Source organism: Ammodytes marinus, assembly GCF_949987685.1.
Source record: "Ammodytes marinus genome assembly, chromosome: 13".
Lineage (NCBI taxonomy): Eukaryota > Metazoa > Chordata > Actinopteri > Uranoscopiformes > Ammodytidae > Ammodytes > Ammodytes marinus.
Genome location: NC_137217.1, coordinates 19586259 through 19613733, shown reverse-complemented (window position 1 = coordinate 19613733; position 27475 = coordinate 19586259). Strand labels below are relative to the sequence as shown.

General features: G+C 40.9%; 3 protein-coding genes across 3 annotated transcripts; 2 read left to right on the top strand and 1 right to left on the bottom strand.

The window, feature by feature from the left end:
- Positions 1–451: 451 nt before the first annotated feature.
- On the top strand, positions 452–6993 carry riiad1 (regulatory subunit of type II PKA R-subunit domain containing 1; the record flags this gene model as incomplete). The annotated part of the gene is made up of 5 exons (XM_080039580.1): positions 452–532; positions 641–717; positions 2497–2543; positions 6583–6644; positions 6910–6993. The coding sequence occupies 5 exons, from the start codon at positions 452–454 to the stop codon at positions 6991–6993; spliced, it is 351 nt and encodes a 116-aa protein (XP_079895706.1).
- A 191-nt stretch (positions 6994–7184) lies between these two features.
- otoa (otoancorin) lies at positions 7185–19003 on the top strand (the record flags this gene model as incomplete). The annotated part of the gene is made up of 25 exons (XM_080039579.1): positions 7185–7255; positions 7627–7744; positions 7969–8031; positions 8138–8331; positions 8449–8582; positions 10161–10279; positions 10373–10512; positions 10879–10996; positions 11126–11341; positions 11410–11574; positions 11753–11893; positions 13091–13140; positions 13476–13596; positions 13687–13805; positions 13907–14048; positions 14461–14654; positions 14746–14836; positions 15011–15140; positions 15263–15456; positions 16202–16351; positions 16440–16582; positions 16839–16975; positions 17103–17200; positions 17678–17843; positions 18896–19003. 25 exons carry the CDS (start codon positions 7185–7187, stop codon positions 18976–18978), a joined length of 3297 nt encoding a protein of 1098 aa, XP_079895705.1. The 3' UTR covers positions 18979–19003.
- A 624-nt stretch (positions 19004–19627) lies between these two features.
- Positions 19628–27283, bottom strand: znf687a (zinc finger protein 687a). The gene is made up of 11 exons (XM_080040288.1): positions 27252–27283; positions 24811–26799; positions 24098–24353; positions 23790–24013; positions 23513–23697; positions 23229–23405; positions 22917–23079; positions 22564–22803; positions 22322–22434; positions 21771–21873; positions 19628–21668 (listed from the first exon to the last, which is right to left on the bottom strand). The coding sequence occupies exons 2-11, from the start codon at positions 26776–26778 to the stop codon at positions 21024–21026; spliced, it is 4074 nt and encodes a 1357-aa protein (XP_079896414.1). The 5' UTR covers positions 26779–26799; positions 27252–27283; the 3' UTR covers positions 19628–21023.
- Between the last annotated feature and the right edge of the window lie 192 nt (positions 27284–27475).

The window sequence follows — 27475 nt, the reverse complement described above, 5'->3', positions numbered from 1 at the left end:
AGCAAAATATATAGGCTAGTCTATAGGCCTACTTGTCTATAGGCCTACTTTTTTAAGCATTTTGACACCGACCTTGAAATTAGTAGCCTACTTTAGGCCTAGGCCTACTTGATCTCTAAGGCTTTATCTATATTATTATATTATATTATTGTCAAAGTTGTGTGCTTTAGGCTAGTAAAGTAGTAAGTAATACAATCAAATTAGCAACCCAGCGAACGTCTTCTCCGGTCTCGTGCTGCCGCCTCGCGGGCGCAGCAGTTAATAGCTGGAGGTCGTTTCTATAGCAACAGCTGTTTTCCAGACACTAGAAGCTGTGTCTGGAACAGGTGTCTGTGTGTGCGTAACATGGCTTCAAACGTTAACTAACTTTACATTTACACTGGGAAAAATTTGAAAGGTAAGCAGCATCTACTGAAAACATTTAGAAGAATAGCCTATTTGTGGATACATTATGGCCGGAAAAGGCGCTTTAACGAAGTTGAACGTCGGTGTGCTGAGCTCTGAGCAACAGGAGAAACTGCGGCAGTTCAAGGTAACACTGCTTAAGAGTTAGCCTACACTATTCCACCAAAATCTGCAGCTTTGATGTGTTTCCTCTGTTGTTTATTGCCAACCCTCAGATGCTTTCCTTTTTTCTCAGATCGAGACGAGAATCGGCAACGAGAAGTATTTGAGGGCCCATCCAGAGGTAGAGGTGTTGATAGGCGACTTTCTGAGGTTCGTTAGCTCATAGCTTACTTTTCATTTGGCTCCATTATAAATTTCCTGATTACAAACTATCAGCTCACGGTGTCTGCTGGTGTTAGTTAGAGGAGAGACAATACATGCTCGAGCTCAGCTGTCATACTGAACAACATGCTGTCATACATGCAGAGTTAAAATCTTTATTTCATTTTAACTCTGGAATCTGTTCAGTTTTTACTGAACAGATTTTGGACACAGTTTTTATTTTATTTTAGTGTACATCAAAAAATACTCTGTATCCTACAGGTCTTGAAAATGCTTTAAACCTGCAGTGTGTAGAATTTTGGGTTTTATTTCCTAGCAGATTTTGTAGAAAGTAATTATAATATCCATAAGTACATTTAATTTAGTGCATAATAGCTGAAATATTTTTTTTGAATTATTATTTTTTCCATTAGAAAGGGTCTCATATATGTCCATATTTCTGCATATTTTGGACCAAGACCTAGTGCCGCCATCTTGAAAGTGTCATAGTTGGAATGTCATCAGGTGCATTGTTTAAAATTTAGAATTGTTCTTGTCCTTGAAGGCCACTGTAGCTTCTGTTATTATTCTAAAGGGTTGGGGTTACCCAGAGAGCGTTGCATTCTAGAACTTTGTAGAACTTTCTTGATGATGTCATATTACACACTGCACCTTTAACATCATGTTTTGAAGAAGAAAATGTCTCATATTATCAGACAATGGACAACATGTGAACAAATCCTTATAACTTTCGGAATTGTGTTAAGAATGATTATTGAAAGTTAAGTTTATTTAAAGGTGCAGTGTGTAATATGACATCATCAAGAAAGTTTTACAAAGTTCTAGAATGCAACACTCCCTGGGTAACCCCAACCCTTTTGAATAATAACAGAAGCTACAGTGGCCTTCAAGGACAAGAACAATTCTAAATGTTAAACAATGCACCTGATGACATTCCAACTATGACACTTTCAAGATGGCGGCACTAGGCCTTGGTCCAAAATATGCAGAAATATGGACATATATGAGACCCTTTCTAAGGGAAAAATATATATTTAAAAAAAAATTGCAGCTATTATGCACTAAATTAGATGTACTTATGGATATTATAATTACTTTCTACAAAATCTGCTAGGACATAAAACCCAAAATTCTACACACTGCAGGTTTAAGTGCTTTAGAAGTTCAGATTTTTGGTCCAGAGTATTGAACAAAAACTATCAAACCATATCTATCTAACCACTATGAACATTTCATGCCTATTAAACCACTTTGCCCCCTGGGTATTAGTTGAAACATACAGCATTTTTTTTCCTTTTAAGTTCATATAACAGTATATTACATTACAAAATCAAACAAGGACCGAACGACCATTTGCTTTGAACCTGTAAATATGCAAAAGAAACTTCAAGTTGGAGAGGCAAATACCTCAAGGCAAAAAACGTCTGAATTTTCCTGTATTTGTAAACCACATACACTTTTGGGGTGTATTTGACATACTTTCAAATACCTTTTTTTCCTATATAAAACTTTAAACACCCTAGATGTTGGGTGGATGGAGCCAACCATCCTTAAAACACGCAATGCTATTCAAAAGAATATGGTGCAAAATGTAATATAAGACATCATGTATTAAATCAGAAACAAACTAGCTCCAATAAAAGTCTGAGCTGCTTTTAGCCTAATTTCACAAGCTTCCATGCAGCCGCAAAGGGAACAGTCTCCTAAACTGAAGTCATACTTAGGCCGACATCGTTACTTATCACATTTCCTGTCGTCCTCTCACAGAGATGTGTTCCTTAAAAGGCCTGCTGACATCCGGGAGTTTGCTGCAGGTGAGTTATGCATACACACAAACACACACACACACACACACAGCTGTTGTCAATCGGTCATTATAATGTTTTATTGTGTTGTAATTATACTATATATTTTTCAGAGGACAACGTTGTTTTACATTTTAGATTTCTCTTATTGTCAAAAAATCCCATGAAAAGGTAAATCCAACAACAAATTGATCCCACTGACAAGTAGTGTGTGTAGCCTCATATGGCCGCTTTCTCTGCGCCTGACTTAGAGCTCCTTTGTTGTCCAAAAAAAATCACTCATCAATGAGCCACACCAGCTGTCATAAAGAAGGGCATACAAGCAGAGCCGGCCCGAGGCATAAGCAAACTAAGCGGTCGCTTAGGGCCCCCGACCGCCAGGGGGGCCCCCTCAAAAAAATTTAATTATTTTTTATTTTATTTTTTTAGTTTGTGTGTTTGATATTAACATCATATTATGCAAATGTGAGTTATCATACAAAAAAAGGAATAAAATGTGTTGGTCTAGATAATTAATAGCCTAAAAATCTGTGAGGTAATCCGAAATGATCTGATCATGTCACGTTCACATTCATGCACAGTGTGTATTGAGTTTATTTAAAAACAATTGGAAATGGGGCTGCCCTCAGTTTCCCATGCACTGTGTATAGTCTATAGCCTATTTCAGCCTCGTCTGTGGAAAAAAAGATAGCTGGACAAGAGTTCTTCTGCTTCGTTCCTCTCACTGCATTTAAATGCATTCATTATATTACAGAGAAATATGTCCCGTAAAAGAAAAAGAGCTCCAAGCCCAACCCAGAGGACCCTCCATAATATTTTATGTTATATTAATATTTTTATGGAAAATCCATGTGTCCTTTTTTATTTTTTTAACCTTTATTTATACAGGTAAATCCCATTGAGACCGAAGACTCTTTTACAAGGGAGACCTGTTTTCCTTTCCCACGTTACCATTCACACACACATTCATACACCGATAGCAGGCTAACTATCGACATTCACACGAGGCAAGGTGGGTGAAGTGTCTTGCCCAAGGACACAACAACTATGACACAGGTGGCAGGGCAGGAATCGAACCTCCAACCCTTTGATCATCAGCCGATCCACTCTACCAACTGAGCCACAGTCGCCCCAGTCTCTTCAATAGCTTCTAATTCATCTGACCCAGTGTCTCCAAATTATTTGTTCACACTAAATTTCTCAGATTTAGCCTCTTAATTTTCTTCTCAAAGTGCACCAGATTCATGCATTTCACTTTCAAAAGGTTAAAAAAATCTCCCGGGGGGGCATACCCCCGGACCCCCCTAGGAGGGTCTGAATCTCGGCTGTCTAATATTTTCGCACAGCTGCACAGTGGAGGCACTAGCGGAAAACACTGGGTGTGTGAATGATATTTAACAAAGATCTATCATTTCAGCAGCGCTAACATTGGAGAGGGGCCCCCTAATCATATTTCGCTTAGGGCCCCCTGAAGGCTTGGGCCGGCTCTGCATACAAGATTGTGAAAATAGTTGAATAATTGCTTAAATGCCTTACAGTTAGGGTTTTACTGATCCTCTATTTTTTAAATATATACTTACACAAACACACAAGCAGTTAAGTACCCACTAACCAATGCCAATGTTTTTTTTTTCAGAACATTTCTCCAACCCGGACCTTCATTTGGTTATTGGCTCCAAAATGGGCGTAAACATGGAGTGAAACACACCTAGCAGTCGCCAAGCATCTCCTCTCTGCATTCATATGGACAGTGACCCATGTACAGACTGTATTTGTAGTTACAACCAAGACACTTGCATTTGTGCATGTCCACAGATAGTTCATTTGACAGCATTATTTTCAGACTGCTATCATACATACAGTATGCAGGATGATAGGAAAGATGTTAACAGACTTTACTAATGAGTGCAATTAAAGTCTACTGAGAATAGGATGTCCTGTGGGTATTACACGCAGTGCACACTGTTCTGTTTTTCACATCACCAACATGATTGGGAAGGGATTTACTGAAGGCTGGAGTTTGCTTACTGCAACGACCATCAGAGTGTTTGAGGTCAGCCTTTGGTGGCCTGAATGTTACACACATATACTTCATAAATTGTTGTGGCATTGTAAAATTGGATTCACATTTGTGTCTAAGAACAATACTCAAGACACATTAATATAAGTAAAGTATTGACATTTTTATCTTTCTGGTGATAAACTAGGGTTTCCCATTAAACACTTAGCAGCCATTACAAGAACTGCACCCTAACCAACTTCTGCAATGGTCTCAACATCCAAATGTTTGGATTGTTCCTTACGACGCATGAGAGTATAACTGAAAATACAGTACAAAATGTGAAACCTTTTGTTTTGTTAATCTATTTAAATTATGTTGGGGGGCGCCCTTAGCTCAGTTGGTAGGGCGTCCCCCCCATGGGCCTCGGCCAGCAGCTGACCCGGGTTTGATTCCAGCCCGTGGTCGTTCTCTGCATGTCACTCTTCTCTCTGCCCCATTTCAACTCTGTCTCTACACTATCAATAAAGCATAAAAATGCCAAAAAAAAATCTTTAAAAAAAAAAAATTATGTTGGGAATAATCGTGATATGGTAGAGAAACTTTAAAAATAAAAGAACAACTGCTTATCCGATGAAGGTTATTGTTCAGCATTGTGGACCTTCGTGTCAAATGGTCAAGTCTGCAGCTGTTTCACGGATCAATTAGTATAAAAGCTGCATGTTTACTCCCTCAACAACTTTAACAGGATCATTTTACCTTTGTCTAAGGATGGTGAATGGTTTATTTGACAGTTATCAAATAAACCATTCACCAGCCCTGCCTCTCTCTCTCACTATCTCTCTCACACACACACACACACAAACACACACACACACACACACACACACACACACAGAGATACTACCACGGTGATACCATGCACCTGATTTGACTCTCGGTTAAGAACAGGTAACCACCCAGCATCTCTCATCAGACGTGGGAGAAAGGCAGAGGAGGTGCACGCATAGCATCACTTTATATTCATCCTGTATATTAAATTCAGCGTTTCTAAAATCTACACGGGATCAGACAGAGAATCTGTAAGTAATAACTCCTGTTTATAAATGAATTTTAAGGTATTTGTTTTTGTGACTTGTTGATCATTCCAGTTATGTCCAAGCAGTCTTTTTATGTTTGAATTAATTAGATTTTTTTTTACTATGTAAACGCATTCAAATCTTGTTTGAACTCAGAGGAGACTTTTCAAAGTCTTGGATAAGTGTGTTATTAAAGGGGTTATTCTTATTCTATCGTTCCTGTCATGACACATTGGGCATATTAAGATGAGAAGTCAAATCAATGGAACGCAAACAAATTGAAGGCAAAACACCAACATGCAAATGTTTGAGTGGGAACTCTATTAGGTAAGAAGAACTGAGGAATGAAATGAAATTAAACATGTTCGCAAAGAGCAGAGGTAATGGAGGAAGAGAAAAAAGGCGTCAAATTGTTGTCCAACAGAACATCTTGTACATGTTTTTCACAGCATGTTATCCTCCATAGTCCACGGGTCGTCCCATTGGAAGGGATACATAAATGGTAGCTAGGGACGTATGATCACAATCCTCTGAGGAGGAAGTGTGTCAGAAAACTGGAGGTGGCTCTCATGGAGACGAGTTCCATAACAACTAGAGGCCTATTACAAAATCATCACATCCTATTAAGAATAACTTTTTGTACTGCTATGCTAAGAAAAAAAACAATAACAAAATGCTAAATCTCTGATATTAATGCAAATTCTTTGTCTCAGACAGACAGGCAGATATTTTCACCATGGCTCCAAAAGGAGGAACATTTATCCTGCTACTCATTGTGGCCTCTGCAGCTTTGGGTAAACAACAACGCCATCATATTCATAGTTTCTTATAACTGGCTAAATGCATCCATTTATACATGTCAAATCAAATCAAATCAGTTTTATTTGTATAGCCCAATATCACAAATAGACATTTGCCTCAGTGGGCTTTACATGTGTCCACTCATATTTTTTCATTACTATCTGTTCAGCTCAGCCCCCAGATGGGATGCCTAGGAATAAGCATGGCTTCAAAGGCGTGGCCAAAAGGCTGGTATGTCCTCTCCTGAAAACTTGTTTTTTTTTAAAGGAGATTGACACCTGGAACTTGAGTGCTGCTACTACTGCCATTTTATTTTTCAATTCCAAAACAGCTTGGTTTTCTTTGTTACAGTTGTTTTGCCGTTAAAGTTGGGTTTTTTGCCATAAGAGTAACTAAAAGACATATTCAAGTTAAACACAGTACTTTAAGAAAAATGTATGGTTAAAAAAGCACCTATTTTCATTCTTTCATGATGATGTGTCTTTCTTTTTGTTAGATGAAGAGGTGCCAGATGAAGGGTGAGGAAACCCATGACGAACTTCTGTTTTTATCTGTGTGTCTGAGCGAGAGTGCGTTTTGAAATCTATTGTAACATTAGACAGAGCTAATTCACTGTACAAATCCTACCCATAGTTCTCGTCGTTAGTGTATGAATGTAAGTGTATGTTTGATAATGCATTAGGAGCGCCCTCTGTAATATGAACCAAAACCAATGTATGGCAAGTGATGATACAGTATCTGTGTGTTTTAAAAACTGTACAACATATAAATATGGAGGTTTGCCATGTTACAGGATACCAGGAGCCGAGGATGACGCTGCTGAATAGTGTCTTCAATAACAGGTAATTTTGTAAGTGTGTCTTTGTTGTGTGTCTGATACATTTATCAAATAAGAAAAGTATTACAGATAGTTCTTTTGTATTTTTTTATTTTTATTTTTTTACTTTGATATTTTAAGCTTTCAGAAACGTCGAGTTGCCTTTTTATAAAGATATTTATTTGCTTTGTGCTGTGGTCCATTATTTTCCTCACACTCTTGGAGTGAGTTGTGCGACTCAGGTTACCTCAGTAGAGGAACAAAAAGAGGGAATAGGCTCAGCATTTCACCAGATAATTAAAGGAGGAAATAAATCTAAAAAATTAAATGCAAGCCTTATATGTAATACAATTTCTACTCACTAAATAATCGTCTCCTCTCTCCTTTCTCTCTCAGTGACTTGCCAATGGAGGAAAGAAAAGATGGCCAGTCCAACCCCCTCATATCTACCTTCCTCAACGTCCTTCATCCAGGCTCTCCTTTCAAAGACTCACTTAACCAAGGCGATACAATGGTGTGAATACACACACACAGCGAAGGAGCACTTGCACCGCATAAGCTTTTCTTCACACGGAGATGATGTCAATTATTATCGGTTAATGATTATTTGGAGCATTAAAACTATTATTTGATTTATTATTTGTTGCACCTGTCTTACCCAGTTTCACACGTGTTGTGTCTTTCCTCTCTCTCTCTCTCTCTCTCTCTCTCTCTCTCTCTCTCTCTCTCTTCTTTTAGTCAAACAAGATGTGGAATTCCAGCAATCTTTCAAGAATGATCAAGATGATAAGGAACTCATCGGTGATTACTCCCCATGTCAAATTCTTAAGAGGAAAAAACTTGATCTATTAATCAGAACTGCTCTCTGGCAGTCTAATGATGCCTGCCATCTCTCTTACTCCCTCAGGAGCCCTCTGTATGTTACTTGCAAGCATTCCTGGCCCCTATGTCCTGGGCCGCTTGGACAACACAGAAAGAAAATGACATGGACCTGGACGACTATGACACACTACTATGGGCTGCCAAACCTGTGGTGCAGGGTATGCCATCCACAACGATGAACCTTCCTCCCAGAGTACTGGGCCAAAACATGAAAAAGCTGTGAGTGTGCATTCATGAAATTACTTCCTCCAGTGGCAGTCTAATGATTCCTGCCATCTCTCTTACTCCCTCTAAGCCACTAGTCTTAAAAAGTGTAATATTGGCCGTTGGTTCTAGCATGGAGATGCTTCAGGAGGGATATGGTCCCATGTCTGAAGACCATAGGACCCAAGTGGTGAAATGGGCAAAGGAGCAAATTACCCAGAACTACTTCAACTGTACAACGACGCCATCGACTGACCCAAGATCAAGTAAGAAAGTAATTAGTTGAGCACTTGAACCCATCTATTCAGATAACACGTTCTACAATAAAAGCCACTATGAAAAAAAAACATTAAATTCATATTCGTTTGTTAAACTGACTACACAGAGGGAAGCATTTGAGAGATGAAGAGACTGTAGAGAAAAATAAAGGAAGATAGGCAGAAGAAAAAGGTCAATGAAGAAGTTGAAATACAGTAAAGCAGACAGAGAAAGGGAAAGAGAGGAGCACTGGGCGGGTGGTAGACAAGCCAAAGGAAGCCTCTTATATGCAAATCCTACAAAACAAATGTGCTTGTTGAGATCCTTAACTTGTTTGTGGAAAAAATGCAAAGATGATGTTACGCTATCGGCAGCACTGATTGTGAAGCTGGTTGGAACATCGCACTATAACTGCAAAGCAAAGAAAAAAAGGTAAGACTTTACAACAAGGTACACACAATTGTACTACATTTTTTTAAGTAACTACTAGATAGTTTTTTTTAGTAACTACTACATAGTTATGGATTACCTACTACACTTTTTTTTTGTTTTCTTTAGGTAATGCATGTAGTAGTTACTAAAAAAACTATGTAGTAGGTAATGTATAACTATGGAGGAGTTACTAAAAAAAACTTAAAAAAAAGATTTAGTAGGTAATGCATCATGATGTTGTAGTTAGTAAAGTAAAAAACTATGTGGTGGTTACTAAAAAAATGTAAAGAAAATCTAGTAGTTGTAAAAAACTAAAAAACTAGTATTTATTCATTAAAACTAAAAAGAACCTATGTAGTAATTTATGCATAACTATGCAGTTGTTACTAAAAAAATACAAAAAGAAAACTCTGTAGTAGTTACTAAAATAAAACAATTAAAATAGAGAATGTGTAGTTAATGCACAACTATGTAGTAGTTACTCAAAAAAAACTATGTAGTAGTTAAAAAAATAACTATGTAGTAGGTAATGCATAACTATGTAGTAGTTACTACATTTTGTGTACCTTATTGTAAAGTGTTACCGAAAATAATTTCAGACTTTTCCCTGAACATGAAACCTTGCCGTCAGGGAGAAGACTCTGTGTGCCACGATGCAAATCTAACCACTTAAAACTATCATTGGTCCAAGTCTCCATTGAGCTCATGAACAATGTGCAATAAATAGATAGTGCTTTAGCACTTTATTTGCAAGTTCTAGTGCAATAGGGCACTACAAATATTAAGACTTGCACATACACTGTACATTTATATGCAATGCAGCAAAGTGCACCTAGCTTACAGACTATTAAGCAGCATGTTGTCGATTTTCAAATGTTTGTCTGTTTGTTTTGCTTTGTTCTTGGTTGTATTCTCCGTGTAGAATGTTTTTATGAGAGATGATGCACTGTGTCCAAGAAAAATTTCTCCACAGGGATAATAAAGTTTAACCTAACATAACTTTGTTGGTAACAAATAACTCTTAGCCGCACATGTATTTCTGATTCTGCGCAACAAAGACCCAAATCTAAACCAGTAAACTCCAATGGGTCAGTGTGACGCCTTGTTTCCTGTTTCTTGTGACTTTATTATTTACCATTTTAATTTCCGTGTAGAGCTGATGGAGCGCTGCAAACCTTCATTGAAATGGCTAAACTCTGAGGCGTTGACCATGATGGGACCGTACCTCTCCAGTCTAGCACCAAGAGATGTTGATTCTTCTCCCAAAGATAAGGTTAGGGGGATCGTAAAAGAAAGGTCGAAGAGCCAATGAAACCAGGAATAGCAAATGACAAGATTTTCATTGTTGCTTCACTTTCTCCTTTAGCTGTGTGACTTCTTCCGCTCGGCCAAGTTCAAATTCCCCTTGAGTATGGGCATCAAGATGAAACCCAGCCTGGGCAAAAAGTTCCTCAATACCTTTCAAGATTGCTTCCAGGGAAAGGATTTTGCAGAGAATGTGGACAAGTGTGTATGAATGCATGAGTGTGTGTGTAAATAAGTATGCGAAAACTCCAGATGAGAACGTTGCTGGCAAATGACCTAGCCTTATACATAACACATTTTCAAGGTAAATTCAGGATTTCATCAGATGAACATATTGTTATTGTCTCAATTGTATCCAGTTGGATTCAGTTTTCCCTTAATGTCACACCTCTGTGTGTTGATTTTTGAGGTTTGCAGGAAGGAAAAGTCTAACAGATAAGAGAGAGCATTGAAAAATGTACCAATTATAATAATTCTGTATGCACACTAATGACTGTAACTGACTTTATATAGGGCCATTGCAATTTAAATGTGGGAATAAACATTTTATTTTTGCCTATCCCTCAGACTCGGCACAATAGCCTGTCATTATAACGCTGCTCCAAAACTGACTGCTGACCTCAGCAGGAAACTCCTGCCTGAGCTTGACAACTGCGACAAGAATGACAACCCCAAAATCAAGAAGGTATCACTTTCTTGCTAAGCATTTCCCAAACTTCCACCTATGTCCCACTCAGCTAATGCAGGAGAAAATCATGAATCTTAGTCAATTCTCAATTACTCTTCATATTTTTTTACCCTGTCCTTACTACAGGTGAAAAAGCAACTTATGAAGTATATGATGGAGTCTTCCACTGTTTCCCAAGAACTACCCAACCTGGGCAGCAGTGTTACCTTGTTGTCCCCTAATCAACTGTACGAGATCCCTGCCGACAACCTCAAAGAGGTTCTCAAAAACCTGGGACCTGCCGCCAAATGGACACGCGGCCAGCTGCGGACCCTGGTCAAGAAACAGCTTGGCAATAGGACGGTGAGTCTGCAGGACTTCTGAAAGCTTGTCTCTCACTTATATACTTACCTCATTCTGCTTTCCCTCAGTGTAAAGGGATGTCGCCTGAGGAACTGATGGCTCTTCGGTCAATTGCAGAAGGTTTGCCAAGCTGCGTTCTCAGGCGCATCAAAGCCAAGGGGATTGATACAGAGGGCCTGAAGAACATTTCCACGTATATGAGGAAGGGGCAGTTGATAGCCATGCTTCAGGGGGTGAGTAAGGAGGGAGAAGAAAGAAATAGAGGATTGTTATATTGATGAAGACCCACTAAATCTAAGAAAAACAACAGATATAGCTCAATCTCAAATAGAAAGTACTTCATATAATCTGTGAAAGCATTAATAGACACTGTGAACGTAATTTTAGAAATAATTCAATGTTATCCTGTAGCTGCGTGAGGATGTGGATCCCTCAGAGCTGCTGCAGATGTTGCCCGGCCGTTTGCTTCGCAGAGTTTCTCTAAACAACCTGGCCAAAGCAAACATCGACTCTTTGGACCAAGTGAAGGATAAAATTTGGACTCGTCCGCAGGTAACTTCCCTGAAAACATCCTCCCTGAAAAACAGCAGACAACTATTGACACATTTTATTCTTTGATTTTTACAATTCCTTACGTATAATTTGTCTTCTTGTGGAATTGATGCTAATCATTAGCGTTCTTGATGCATTTTCTGTAAAGCCTTGTGGATAACAGAATATTTCCTAAATAAATCAGCTGATTGTTTTTTAGCTTAGTTAACCCATTGATGACTATCGCAATCTAGGATGCATGTCCTTAATGCCTGAGGGTTTTCTGAAAAAATTGTACGAATTGTCAAGTCTACCAAAACCTTAATATCTAAGCCTGCGTAGCACATAGAAAGATGAAATAAAATACATTTAAAGGTTAAGGTTCACAGGTTTTATTTAAACATGCTCCCTTAGCGCTTACAAACCAACACATTTTTCTAAAAATCGTCAAAATTAGATGGGGGAGAAAAAATTATAATAAATTATATAAAATATTAAAAAATACTGTGCTAAATGAGGTTATAATCCTGCTTCCTTTTAGCATGGATAGTAGTGACTGAGTGTGCAGTGGAGGGATAAAGATAGACAGATATAGGAAGGAGAAGATAGCTTTATTTAATTATTTAGTTCAGTTATCACTGGCACCATAAATCCGACTTCCCAGTACAACTGGAACGCAGACTGACTCCTGCTGTCGGGAGCCGATCAGCTGGTCCAAACGGCTATATACCACGGAGATGAAAACGAAACTGAAACTTAACTATCGCCTGGCTGGGCTGAATTTGAGTTGGAGCAGCAAATGCCTAAATTCATAAATATTGTTAATAAATAGATGCAATGTGTTGTGTGATTTTCGTCAGTAGCCTATAGTAGACCTAGATTCTGCACTCCAAACGCCACTAACTGTTCTGTAATACACTATCGCGGACACAGCTGGCTTATTTTTTTCATTATTATTTTTTATTTATTTATTTTTTATTTTTGTTATTGGCGTGATTTTCGGCAAACCACACAACTTTTGGGTGGTCATGTGGTCTTAAAAAAAATCAACAAAACCCACCTCCTATGCCATGAAAATGAGATAAAGTAACAATGCTGCGCTACGCAGCATCAGGCAGGAGATACAATGTGGCATCGCGCAGCAGCCGTCATCAATGGGTTTAAGAGAGTAGTATTAGGTTGGTGCCGATGTTTCCTACTTTTTTGTCTTTTCCTTAGGCAGCTTTCTTGGCAAAAAAGATGGACGAGCTAAAGAAGCTTGAGTACAGGTAAGATATACTGTAGAAGAGAAAACATATCATAATATTTTTTTAATACAGTACAAAAACCTATGAAAAGCTAAAATTGTTTAATTTTCATTTTTAGGGAAATATAAGCACTTGACATTTTGGTTTTTCTCCATAAGTCTGAATATTTGTCAGCTTCTCAGGGCTTTTAACAGCACATAAAAAGCCACTTGAGATGAATCATATAGCTTCTGGGTCTTATTAGCATGCATGCCCTTGTTGGTATATGTAGGAATATACCAACATGCATACCTACATACCTACATGCATCCCATTGCGTTACATGCTTATATTATAAACATTCTCATTCGTGACAGGAAGCTGCGTTCAGTCCTTCAGGGAATCACCTGTAAGATGATTGACAAGGTAGCAGACAGTGATACACAAGACATGGCACAGGCCATAACAGAGACTCCCCAGTGGCTCTCCAAAGTGCAGGTATGTATAACTCACACATACAGTTTACACACACGTAAATAAAACATGTTTAGAATATAACTATTTATTAACAAATATACACCTTTTCAGGCAGGGTGTGCCGCCCGAAAGCTTTTTGCCACTTTGAAAAAAGTGAGAGCTGACTACTTCAAAACCATCACCGAGGAGGAGCTGGATGACATTCCCACATTCTTACTTCTTCAACTGCCGTACCAATAGTTTTTTTTTTTATCTAATTTCATTTATTTAAAAAAATCAATAATAAAATGTAACAGCTCTCTATCTCTGTATCCTGTTTACACCATCACAGGCCTTCCATGGTGACGGATCTGCCCGACTCTGTGTGTCCCGTTTTCCTGGACAAGATGGAAGAGGCCAACCTAAGCTCCTTACCACTCCGTTCCCCATCTCGCCCCACACTCACCAAGAGAGCCCTGCTTTGCCTCGCCAATGTAAATTAAAGAAAAAACAGACATTAACTGTCACCGGAAGGTGTTGAGACAATGCGAGTTGTTAGAGAAGTACAAAATGCTCCTTGACGTAGATACTCCAAGTCTCCTGAACCTTCCAAAAATATATTCCCTCATTTGGTGTTTTTATGATGGTGGTTTTTACAGTCACCGGTCTGAATTTCTATAATTTTGGTTGAGATTCAGATAAATTTGGACTTTGAAGGCCTTGTGATAAATATACCATCAAACCCTGTAGAGATGCATTTTTCTTTATGTTTTTCTACTTATTCATTCAGGTTTTTCAGTTAAATTGTCACCTGTTTCTACCTCTACTACCACACCTATAATTTTCAAATTATGAGTCTATAGTGTATGTCCCAACAAGCTTTATATATGTGCTATTTTTTTGCAGGGTACTAACTTATCTGGACTGACCACTGAGGGCGTGTCCAGACTTGGGCCACTCTTATGTGAGCTTCCGCCTTCCCAAGTGCGTCTCATGGCCCCCGATGTTCTCAACTCCGCCCTCCTCGCCATGGCTTCCTGTCAGCACATTCCTCCACGCCACAGGGCAGACCTGACACAGCTGGTCAAAGAGACTTTTGGGTAGGACAGGGGCTCTTTGAGGAGGGTTACTACTTACTATAAAGTATGACAGAGTGAGTCTGATGCATTTTTTAAAATAATTCTTCTGCAGAGATCCATCTGATTGGTCAGCTGAGACTATGGAAGCACTGGGTCTTCTACTCCTTTTGGATGACGATGCCACATCTGCTCTGCCGAATAAGGTGTGCACCCTTTGTCTCCTATACTTCACATGGACACATGGACACTGATGCAGCTCACAGTGTCCTGCATTAGATGTTTCACATTCATATCAATAAATAAGAGATTGTTTATGATTAACACCTGCGTTCCTCATATCTTTTTTGCCTAATTTCCCTTTTCTCTGTCTCTGTCAGACGTGGATGAAGGACATTCTCTATTTCCTAAAGTTGCGCATGCCCTCCACCTCCAGCGCCTTCAAAAAGAAACTCTTCCATCTCACCACCAGCGCCACCACATCAGATGCAGCACGTAGAAAGAGATCAGGTGAGATATCTTGTGTGCTGTTTATTCTTTTTCTCTTGGTTAATGATACTGTATACAAAAATTCCTGATCTTTCTATACTTTTTCTATTCTCACCTCTGAGTGTCTCTCCTGTCTCTCTCAGCCAGTGACACTGTGGATGCTGAAAAACCCACTGTGGAGTTGATTGAAGAACTGGGAATGAACAACGTCTACTGGACAGCTGCGCAGCTGGATCAGATGTCAGGTGAAACTTTCCTGGCTACTTTGGAAATACTTGGGGACATCCCAGACTACAGCGCAGACCAACTGGCCGTGCTCAGTAAAAAAGCAACTACGGTAATGATCCTGGTTTTGGCTGAGTCATTTCTTCTTCTTTTTTTTATATTTTTTTCTGATTTGGAGTCTGGGGGGGTAATCGTGAGGTTGTGGTCACTGCAATAAGGGATTGTATGAAAACATTTAGGGGTGTATAGGCTCGTACACTTTTCAACAAAGCAAAGCCCTACTAAAGCATTGTTTTGTTGAAATAAAAAACCTGAAACCCCGCCCCCCTCGATATCTTAAAATAATACAAGACTGTTGAAAGGGCACAACTTCTTTGGAAAATAATGCACTTCTTAAAACCTCTTTTAAATTGAACAATTATTTTCAAAATATCCACCAAATTGTGCAACAGAAATGTTGGCAAACAAACGTCCCAAAAAGTCCACCCACTGTATTGATGAGAATCTAACTGAGATAAGTTACTAAGAGTCCAGTTATTACCAATGTATGTTACTAAATGAATCAGGGAGTAGCAGCAGCTCTTGCTGCTCAATGGACGACCCCATTGGCCGCCTCATGATCTCTGTACAGTCCATAATTAAAATAAAACTATTCCAATGACCAACACACTCAATTAAAAATTCAAAAGCTCAAATACAGCTTTAAAAACTTCATGGTTACCATTTTGAATAGGCTGTTGGTGTATTACCAGCCAGGTATTAATATAGAAAACCAACATTTTCTTATCATCACTATCATTTTCAGAGCACAGCCAGTGATTTATCTGATTCATAGTTGTTTCTTTTTGTTTCTGCAGGCCTTCGGACCAGTGTCTCAGATGAATGAGAGTGCGGTGATACAGATGGGGTGTATAATTCAGGGCTTCCCCGATGCAGACCTGGAGAAGCTCCCCTTCTTACTTGACACTCTAGAGGAAATTGCCCACTGTGGCTGGAGTGAGTCACAGGTGAAGTACAAAACAAAAGCCTCACATGCTCACAACTACTATAGCCATTACCATGATGTTCACTTATCATGATGACTTGTCTGAATAGATTCAGCCTGTGTGGAAGGCCGTTGCTAAATATAACAACCTGACAGCGCAGCGGCTGGAAGCTACAGAGATGGTAGCACTGAACCGCTTCATCTGTGGCCTGAACCCCAGCGAGTCCAGACAGCTCAACATGGAAGCCTTCAAGTTTGTGCTGATTTATGTCACTGCCGTCTTCTCATTATTAACTCACAAATTAGTTTTTATCCAATTATCAAGCTGGTAAAAAGGGGGACATATCCTCACAAAAGCACCCAAGTCTATTAGTTATTTTAGAAAAAAATGCAACTTTCTATGCAAGATTTACAATGCCTTTTTCCTCCTATCTATATTCGCTGGGTGTTGTTTGGCGCATAGAGAATCCATTCCCTGGATCTCATTTAAACGTGTCTGTGTCTCACAGGGATGCTGTGGGCTCAATGGATGATATTCAGTGCTCCTACAAGGCTACAAAGCAGTTGAAAAGTCTTGCTGTGTCTGCGTTTGGAAATCCCAGCACCTTCACTGAAGTTGAAGTGTCTAACCTGGGAACCATACTTGGTTAGATAATCACTTTTACTCTTTGGACAGAAAAACCAAACCCCCATTGTAGTATTAATGAAATGTACTGAACTGTTGCCTGGATTTTGCTCAGCATTTTCTGAGTGTCTGTTTCCGTCTCTCTTAGCTGGGCTGGATGCCACTGAATTGGCCTCATTGGACCCATCTGTCTTGTCATTTTTCAGCGAGACTTGCATCTTGCTCATACCACCAGAAAACTTTGCTGTAAGTAACGTTCTCCAACCTTTCCATCGTTCGGCTGTGAGCCAAATCCATACATTAAAAGTAATTAGTACATTTACTCAAGTATTTCAGTTAGATTTTTGTTCTTCAGATGCTTCCAATGTCTTCTTTTATTATAAAGTTACCACCAATTACCACCCAAATGTTTCATGCATATGATGTTAATGCATCACTGATAGATGTATATACATGTACAGTATTTAGCACCGTGAAAGGGACCATTTGATGTAGATGGTATTTTTCCTACTGCTAGTTTTATAAAATGTTGCCGATAATTATAACGTATCTGAACACTTCCTCCACCAAAACACTTTTTTTTCTAAATCCGTGAATATCCCCTCACAGTCCACTGCCTGTCCGTGCAGGAAGGGAGGGGTGTATTTGTTTTGGTGGTGAGTTCAAATATATCAACAAGCTATCTCTCGTATTACCGACTACACCTTTAATGTTTCCCCTCAGTCCCTCTCTGTTGCTCACCTTGAGGCTCTTGGACCTGAAAATGCTGCTGCAGTAACCAATGAACAGCGAGCTGCCCTGGGAAAGGAGAAGCTGGCAGCTCTTGAGAGAGCCGCGACCGGGTCTCCTGACCAAAAACAAAGCACAGACCAAAGCTCACAGCAGTCCGGTAAGGAGATGTACACTGATGTATACTGTATCTATTTATTCCTCAGAGTTCACATTAATATGTCATAGTGTTCACATATTATTTTCTTCTCCATAACATTTGCAACCAGTGAAATGTCATCCTGCCATCACGATCTGTCAAGAAAACCAGACTTTGTTTCAAATCAATTTCCTGTGCAATAATTACTGATAATAACCAAACAACAAAGTAAACGTGACAGTTTTAAATACGGGAGTAGACAATACACAGTGTGAAAGGGGTTTCTAATACTGAATTATCATCTGAATGTGGAGCTCCTCTCAGCTATAGGAAGCTTCAGCTCACTGTTTAACCGTTTGGCCTGCAACTTGACTGTTCACTCTCACCACTCTCAACACAACATCTTCAGCAGCAGAAGGCAGATGTTGGCAATAAAAAAGCTAAAAAAAAAGCCACTGACATCTTCCACTACCTGCTCAGCATCAAACAGCAGACAGACAGTAGGAAATGTGTAAGGGGAAATAGCGGAGCATTTAGCAGCTGAAGAGGCAGTAAAAGGGAGAGTGAATATTGGACTTACATCCATCAGGCAAGAGACACGACTTCAAGTCAAAGATAATGTTGCTCCTTAACTGCTGCTGGATGTTCATCATATTAACTTGAAAGGCTGTATGTTGTTGTGTTCACAATTTGTTTACACTGCCCCCATGTGGCCAAATAAAAAAATCTGTTTACATTTAGAAAAAAAAGAAAGGAAATAAAACTTATTTGGGTATTATTTATCAGGGGCCTACTCCTATCGTCCTGAGCAGGATTTGAATCAAAATCTGATGAAAGTGATCAAACCACACCCGCATAGATTAGTAAATTGTACTGAACCATGTTTTAAAGTTAAATTTAGTCAGAAATAACAAATGATACAGAAAACTTGGAACTTTGTTTAAAACTCAAAGCTACACTAATCTGCTTGTCCCATGAATGAGACACAAAAGTAAATGATTCCTTTGTTTGCCACAGTAATAATAACCCCTCAGGATCTTTTCATTCAGTCTTGTCATGTCACTCTCGTTTAGGAGCTCCTTCGCTGAGCGTGGAGGGGATCGCAGCCTTTCTGAAGCCCCTTCTGTTTCTCCTCATGGGCTTCCTACTGCTGTGAGAACAGAGTCACCAAGTTCAACTGCAAATATGGCAGGAGCCTTAGCTTACCAAGCAGCCTCATTTAGAGAGAAAAAGTTATAATTATAGTGCAAATGCGACACATGTAATCCATACGTCATTTGTGATGAAGGCATGTAAAATCATAGATTGTCAGTGAGTATTTAAATGTGTGAGCGCATGTAGGAGTGTGGTTGTTTCTGCACAGGTACACAAAATAATCAAATGACCTGGCAAGATGTGTAAGGATATATTTAATTATTTTAATCAAGTTCAGTTTTAAATTGTCTGTCTCTAAACTGTATTTAAAAGAAAGTGTATGTTGATGGAATGAAGAGGGATATTTTGTCACCTCTATATGGGATGTTTTATAATCTCATAATCTGGATACTAATGCAGTACTGACAAAATGGAAAGGAAGAACTCAATAAAGACTTATATATTCACTCACTGTTGAAATGGTGTTTAATGCAAAAAAAAACAAGGCAATATACCCTTTTCTTTTTTTTAATAAACATTTAATTAGAAATTATTTTGTCAATGTAAAAACAGATAATGTTAATTAGAATAAAGTGTGTTAAAACATTGGATAATCTCCTGAGGAAGTAAACACAAGTAAAAACTAGTCACTGATGACTACAGCACATTAAAGGGATGCTTAGTTTTTTAGATGTTACTTTAACTGTGAGATGCAGATAGATGGATATTAGCTCAGTCTACAGATCCTGTGGTCAGTTATATTTCAGCAAATAAGTAGCATGTCAGATACTGCCATTAGACAAAAACTTAAATCACAGCATAACACTCAAAACACTAGATGTTCTCCTCCAGAATGAGCACTACCTGATCTGTGCCTGAACATCTGATTATATTCCCCACATTGTTTCTTATTCTTTATCAGAAAAAACAAAACAAAAAACGTTTCAGCATGTTTTAATCTTCTTGGTAGAGGGAATAGACATAATCACATACATACCGATTCTTTTGTTTTCAGCAATCTCATATTAGATTTTGACAAACACAATCCCAAAAAACACAATTGTATTTCCAATTATTGCGCACAAAGGAATAAATCAGGTAATCTGATGATATTACAGTACATTCCACTTTAAAAGGTTTGACCTCAATCACTACAAACTTTGTACACATTACATTTTTAACAGACCACTTCCCAAAACCTATCTTTCACAAAGTTACTGGTTCAGTTTCATTGAAGTACAATATAAATAATATACATGTGTGCAGGGACTTTGAACTTTCCCTGACAGGTAGTCAATGCCACAAAACATTTTAAAGATAGACTCACACTTCTTCTTTCTTGAAATTATATTGACACACCCCCAGCTTGTAGTAGTAACAGTCTGCGTTTTAAGTTTGGAATCTGTTTTTAAAATGTTATTGTATGTTTTTCAAAATGGCTGGCAATAAGTTGAAAGTATACACACTTAATCATAACTGAGCAAACGTATTCTAAACCAAAACACCACAACGAATCTCTTAAAAAACTGTTAAAAAAAATCTAAAATAAAATAAAAAGGACTTTGCAGAGAAACACCTGGGTTGCCAGTTAAGAATCTGCTCAGTGGGATGAAAACATTGACATCAAAACAGACACATTGCACCGCTGTCTATCAGCATTCAACGGCAATCATAATCACAGTGGGATTTGGTTTTTACTTTCACAGTTCTCTACAGGCACATTGTTAATGTGAACATGGTCACAGCAGTGAACTAGTCAGACTCACTGTTTACTGACCGGGAGGGAGCTCTAACCTTAATTGTGTTGTTACTGAACACAGAAATGCAGAATTAGATCCTGAGTGTCAGAAGCACAAGGTTAAGGTTAATTTTAACCTGTGAAAATCATATTTTATTTTTCTACAATCTATTCACATACTAACTCTGCTCAGTCAAACTTTGGTTAAATTATTGCATAGGTGTGCTAACCCACACTTTGATGGGAGGTCCACAATAAATAGGGCACTTGTGAATATTTTTTTTAAATCACCAACCCCTCACTGCTCTTCCACACGTAATTTGGCTGCCCTAAGTGTTTTTCCCTGCGTTCCTGGCGATGATAAAAGCCATACCGTGAGTTCTGAAGTGCGTGTTGAGATCTGACGCCTTTTCAAAATGTTTGCTGCACACCCTGCAGGCCAGCATACCTTCCTCTTCCAGGCCCTGAGCTACGGAGGACTGGGACGAGGGCGAGGCCGGTGCGGAGCCGTCCACGGAACTCTTGTCTTCGGGGTTTCGGTTTCCGTTGCCGGGGGAAGGTGCCGGGTGCACGCTGAGGGGTTGCTGGTTGTCGTTGAACGCATCTCTAACCTTGTGGGTGATGAAGCGATGGCGTGACAGGGAGGAGGTGGATGTGAAGCAGGCGCCACACTGTAGACACTGCTGACCACCGCCCTCCGTGCCCGCTCGCCGGTGCTGGCCGATATGCTCCAGGAACAAAGCGTGGTCCTCCGTGCTGAAGCCACACGGGGCACAGAGGAAGCCGGACTCAGGACGGGCGTAGAGGGCAGGAGCAGAGGACGACGTCTTCTTCCCTGGACTCACCCCATCCATGGACCCTTCTCCTCCTTCTCCTTCTTCATCCTGCTCCATCTTCACGGCTCCTCTGCGTCTCTGTCGAACCGCCACACCGACGTCCTGTTCTGAGGAACTGTCGGCCTCGTCTCCGCCTCCCTGCGGAACCAGAGAAAAATGTAGCTGCTGACAACCCTCTTCGTAAGAAGTGATCAACGTTTGACTTTTTTTGGAGAGAAATACTAAAAACTAGTCTCTTACCGTCGGGGTGTCCTTGCTTTCTGTGTCCATGCTGTGTCTCAGCTGAACATGCTTCTCCAACATCGCTCTGCTGTTGAAGGTTTTTTTACCCTTACTACAATACCTACACACACACACACAAGATGTAGTCACAACCGCACACACAAGATGTAGTCACAACCACACACACACACACACACACACACACACACACACACACACACACACACACACACACACACACACACACACACACACACACACACACACACACACACACACACACACACACACACACACACACACACACACACACACACACACACACACACACACAAGATGTAGTCACAACCGAAGTTACCAACCCCAGAGCTGCAGATCTATAATTGGCCTCAGAACATGCCACAACAACAATAAACAGCTTTGGTCATTTAAATAGATGAAATTAATGAAGTTTCTACTTGAGCGTTTACAACTAAAATCCTCTTGAAAGTGTTTCTAACCTTTGGACAAAGGGTCTGAAAAGCTAACTTGTGTATCATAACAAAATATGCAGAATGTGGGATACTCACTGGCAGCGAAAACCACGATTGACGGCTTTGTGTTTGTCTCTGATGTGACGCCTCATGCTGGAGGTGGTGGTGAAGGAACTCTCACACTTGTTACAAGGGAACTTCTTCAGATTCTGCACAACACAAAAGAAACACAAGGCTACATATATTAATTTACAGCTGGGTCTGAAAACACAATTCGATTAGACTTTTTTTTTTCGATTATTATGTCAGGCAGTAGAGCAAAGGTTGGACTTCCAGACCTTGCCATGTTGTTCGGCCATATGGGTGATGTAGTGGTCCCGGTCTGTGTAGCGTGCGTGGCAAGGTGCGCACTTCCACCCTGACGGCTTCTTCATCCTTTCGGCTTTCACTTTCTCTTCTTTATTTTCATCCATTAATTCCTCCCCATCTGAGCTCTCTAGCTTCAATGAAGGCCGTGGACGAGAGGAAGCAGCTGGAGGTGAGGGCAACTCCTGTTTTATCGTAGGTGTCTTATGGGTCTGAGGGGCGTGAAAAAAGATTGAAGAAGGTAACTTTATAATGCTGATTTTTCTTCTTAACACTAACTGAACGCTACTAGTGGTACACAAGCATGATATAACCCTGAATTTACCTTGAAATGGTCCAATAGGGAATTCCTCTGGGAAAACAACTTTGTACACTCCGGGCATTTAAACACATGCACTTTCTGATTGGTTAAATGAGTGTCAAAGTGGATGTACAGCAGGGACTTGTTTGTGAAAACTGTGTCACACATGACACATTTATAGATCAACCTGTAAAGGGATAAAAAAAAAGTGGGTCAATTACTGTAATTGAAAGAAAAATGCTTATTTCATGTGTGTGTGTGTGTGTGTGTGTGTGTGTGTGTGTGTGTGTGTGTGTGTGTGTGTGTGTGTGTGTGTGTGTGTGTGTGTGTATATACATGGTCTGTCCTTCGGGGAGCGTTGGATGTTGGGCAGTGATGTGGTTCTGTGTGCTGGGAGCAGATTTGAATGCCATGGGACAGTTGGGGCATTTGTGGAACATATCACAATGAGCCTGTTGGATGTGAGACTTCACAGAGTTCAGCCCTCCAAACACAACCAGGCAACTGGAACATCTGCAGAGAGAGGTAGACGTGTTAAAAGCCAGAAGAGAGTTGGGGCATATAAATAGTTTTTCTGTTAGTTAAACAACATTATACATTTGCTTAATGAACTATCACACCTGTATCCGATGCGGCGTGCAAAGTGCAAACAGGTCCTGTCCAGATGTGCTTGAAGTAGCGGCTGCTTGGTCGTGCCCCCGCACTCTGGGCAGACGTGCGGTGCACAGGATTGGTGGATGCGTTGATGAGCTGCTGCACTGCAGCTGTTGGGCAGGAGCATGGGAGGAGAACACTCTGTACATGACTAGAGAACAACAGAGAGAGAAAGGGGTTAGTTTTCATATATCACTGGAAAACCGATTTCTTGTTCCTTTTCATGACACTCAAAAGACTCACAGTGGTTTGCGCTGCTTTGATTTGTTGGAAGTGCTCGGCCACCTCCTCTTTGCGACTGAACTGAGCCTGACACTCAGGACATTTATTAGCGATGTACAGCACTGCGTCTGCTTTCTTGTTTGATAGTGATTGATGTGTCTGGGATGTCAAGTTTGATGTGGACTGGCCTAATAAGGACAATGAAGGTCCTAAAGGGGATGACACAAGAGATGGAGACACCCCACCTGAGGAATAAAGAAACATAAATCACACACAGGAATCACATCCAAAAAGAGAAAAATTAAAAAACTGGAACAATGTTCACCAACCGAGTGCCGTGGGTTCCTGCTGACCAATCATTTGCTCCATAGGAACAGGTTTCATGACCAGGTGTGAACACTGCATGATCAGGCCTCTCTCCTTGTGCTCTCTGGCGTGTAGAAGCAGGCTGCACTTGTTGAAAAAGGCCAAGCGCTTGGCGCAGTGATTACAGGTCACCTCGATCCTTAGCGAGCGCCGAGCGTAGTGTCGCGCCAAACTCTGCTCCAGGGCAAAGGCATCGCCGCACTCCAAACAGCGGTAACCCTGAAGGGGAGCAAAGATTCTTCTTCTTAGAGAGTTATATATTAATATTACAGCTATGTTAAAAGACTGTCATGAAATTATGATTGACAAGTTTAAAGCCTAGATCTGTTGGAGTAGGAATTAGCCTGCCAAGAGTCACAGTGTGAATATTCTGACCATTGCACTTTGTAAGTTACACTGCACATGTCCTCTTTCTGTATACTTTTCCTCTCAATTCATTTGTTTTGTTGAGAAAATTCCAGAAAATAGTGAACATGTCCATCACAATTTGATTTAATGAAAATCAACTATCAAATATAACAAATAAATGCTAGCCAATTCTCACAGCCAATGCTGCACCCTTTGGATGTTTGCCATGTTTGCATGAAAAATAACAATGCATCAATCATCTGCTAAGTCTTTTGATTTTGATCTACAGTATATCCACTGCATGAGCACTATACACTAAACGGCTTACCTGTGCAGGTAGAGGAAGGCCCCACTCCACAGGAAGAGGTGAACTCAGATCTGGCTTATAACTTGGCAGGAGGTTCTTGTTGTTGAGGATCTTGTTGAAAGCCTCTACCAGGTTGGTCTGACTCTTAGATATGATGGCCCCAGTGCTGTTGACTATGGAGGCCGGTCTGCTGCTGCCCTGATGAGAGAGCAGAGGAGAAGGCGCAGGAAGTGTCGTCCCATTGTTCACACTGTTGCGAGTGTTGCTCCCTCCTCGTGTGACTCTGGGAAAAGAGACGGAGATGGAGGGCAGGGCTGCGGCTTTGGTGATGCTAACAGCTGTGGGGGAAACTTTGGTCTTGGTGTCCGCTGCGCTTCTGTCTTTCAACGCACTGGCTCCTTCCAGCGTGGCAGCACAGGCATTCTTGAGCATCGCCATGGCAGGCATCTTAGACTGCTGTGTCGACTCCCTCTTGGATCTTGTGTTATGACGGTCTGGTGAAGGTTTTGTTGAACTATCCACACCCTTGGTAGTGGCCCTGCCACTTCTTTTAGGCGCCACTCCAGTCACAGTCCTTGTGATACTTCCTGTAGGCATTTTGATTTTAACTTTGAGGGGACGCAACGGAGGGGAAACGGTTTCAGCTGCAGCAGCAGTAGTAGCAGGTACGGCATCCTCAGTGCCAGCATCACAGCTCTCCTCGTTCAAATTCTCTTCGTTTCCAGTCGCCTTCTGCGGGTCCTCAGTGTCACCTGACCTGTTCTCCTCTCCAGGATCACTTTCCATTGGCTCCTCGAGCTGATGGAAGTCCTTGTGGTTCGCTGCTTGACCTGATGCTTGGGCTAAATCAGGGCTGTTGCTCCTCGTGGGGAAGGCGAGACCAGTCTCACTGGGCGGTGGGCTCTCAGGGGAGTCCCTCTCATCAATCACATGCTCTGGGTATTTCTGCTCTTGGACTGACTCTGAGACAGGGCCGCCAGGGTCCTGGAGGCCCTGTGACTTAGGAGAACTGGGGGTGGCAGGTCGCCCTTTTTCTAAGAGTTGGGGTTTAGGTTTTGTGGGTGGCAGAGAAGTGAGATGAGGAGGAGTAGGATGAAAAACAGGACAAGAAGTTGTTTCAGGGGACCCAAGAACTTGACACCTTACTTTTGCTCTGCGTTTAAATTTGGGAGGGGAGGACATAACCGATTCGGGGCTCATTTGGATCACCAATGGACTTCCCAAGTCTGGCTCTGAGTCATCGTCGTCCGAGTGTATAACACGCTTCACTGCAGCCTTAATAGTCCCGTTTTGTTTGGATAAAGGAGAGGATGGTGGGTTACTGAGGAGACAGGTTTCATCCTTCTGAGGGGAGTGAGGGCTGACAGAGTGTGGGAAGGGAGAAGGAGAGGAGCCTGGACCGGCATTGGTCGAAGACCGGAGGAAGGGGAGGGGCTTCAAACTGTTCATGACATCGGTCGGCTGCTGGACCGATCCAACCTCTGCTCCTTTATCGCTCTCACTCTCATCAGTGTTCAGCGTGGACCTCAGCGGTGATAATCTGGGCCACAGCTCTGCTTTGGACAGTCCCTGATCCCTGGGGACTGAGGATCCCTCTAAGCCATTGGCCATCTGGGGCACCTGAGGGGCATCAGGGGGCATTTTGGGAGTGGGCTGCGAGGCGAGGTCACTAAACTTGACCTGAACCTGAGAGTTTAAGCCGCTGCCCGTAGGAGTGAGCGCTTTATCTCCTAGGGGCTTCTCGTCTTCTTCTAAAGACTCGGAGCGCACCGTGTTCTTCACTATGACGCTGACCACAGGGTGGTCCATGTGTGAGGCTGGGGGGCAGGGGAAGCAGGGAGGAGACCCACTCTCTCTCTCCTCCGCTTGGTTCCCCAGCTCATCACGTTCCTCCTCTGGACTTGACTGGATGGCCTCTTTGGCATCAATGTCCGGAATGTCAAAAGCTGCCAGCAGGTCATCAAAGTCTGGGGTCTTCATGTCCCCCATCGCCAGCGCAAGGCTCAAAACCTAGAAGGGAAACAGACACATTTTAAATAAAGTTTATTTTAAATCAGGACACGGGGTGACACAGCTGATCGCTCACTGAACACACAAATGTGACAGCTGGTGTCACAAAAATGTGGATGGTGTTTGTTTACAGCCAAACACAATCTATAGTGTGTTGTTATTGTGCTCCAGACTTTACTTATTCAAAATAAATTAGTCTAAACAAATGATAAAAGTTAAACAAAGTCGCTGTTTAACACGTAATGTTGCAACAAGTGGCTCCCTCTGCCAACAGCTAGCTACAGGCTACACCTTAGCATTAAACTGTTAGCTGGCCTCGCTAACGTCAACCAGCAAAATTTCATCCACACAAAAACTATAACTTGCAACTACAACGAAAAAAACTTACGTGGTGCAAATAAATTGTATTTAAATCGTGTTAAGTTGGCTCTCCTTTGGTTTATTTGAATTACCTTCTCGTTAGCGAAGTTGGTTTCCTGACTTTCCTCTCGGACGCGCACGTATCTCGTCACTACATCATGCGACAGTGACTTCCCAGAAGTTTACACCGTCACCAAAATAAAAGGTGTTATGAGAATGCATTTGTTAACCTTTCACAACAATATTTCCGAAAATAAAAATATTTGGTTGTACATATTACATTAACACAAATGCAGATTATTCTTAACGAATCTGA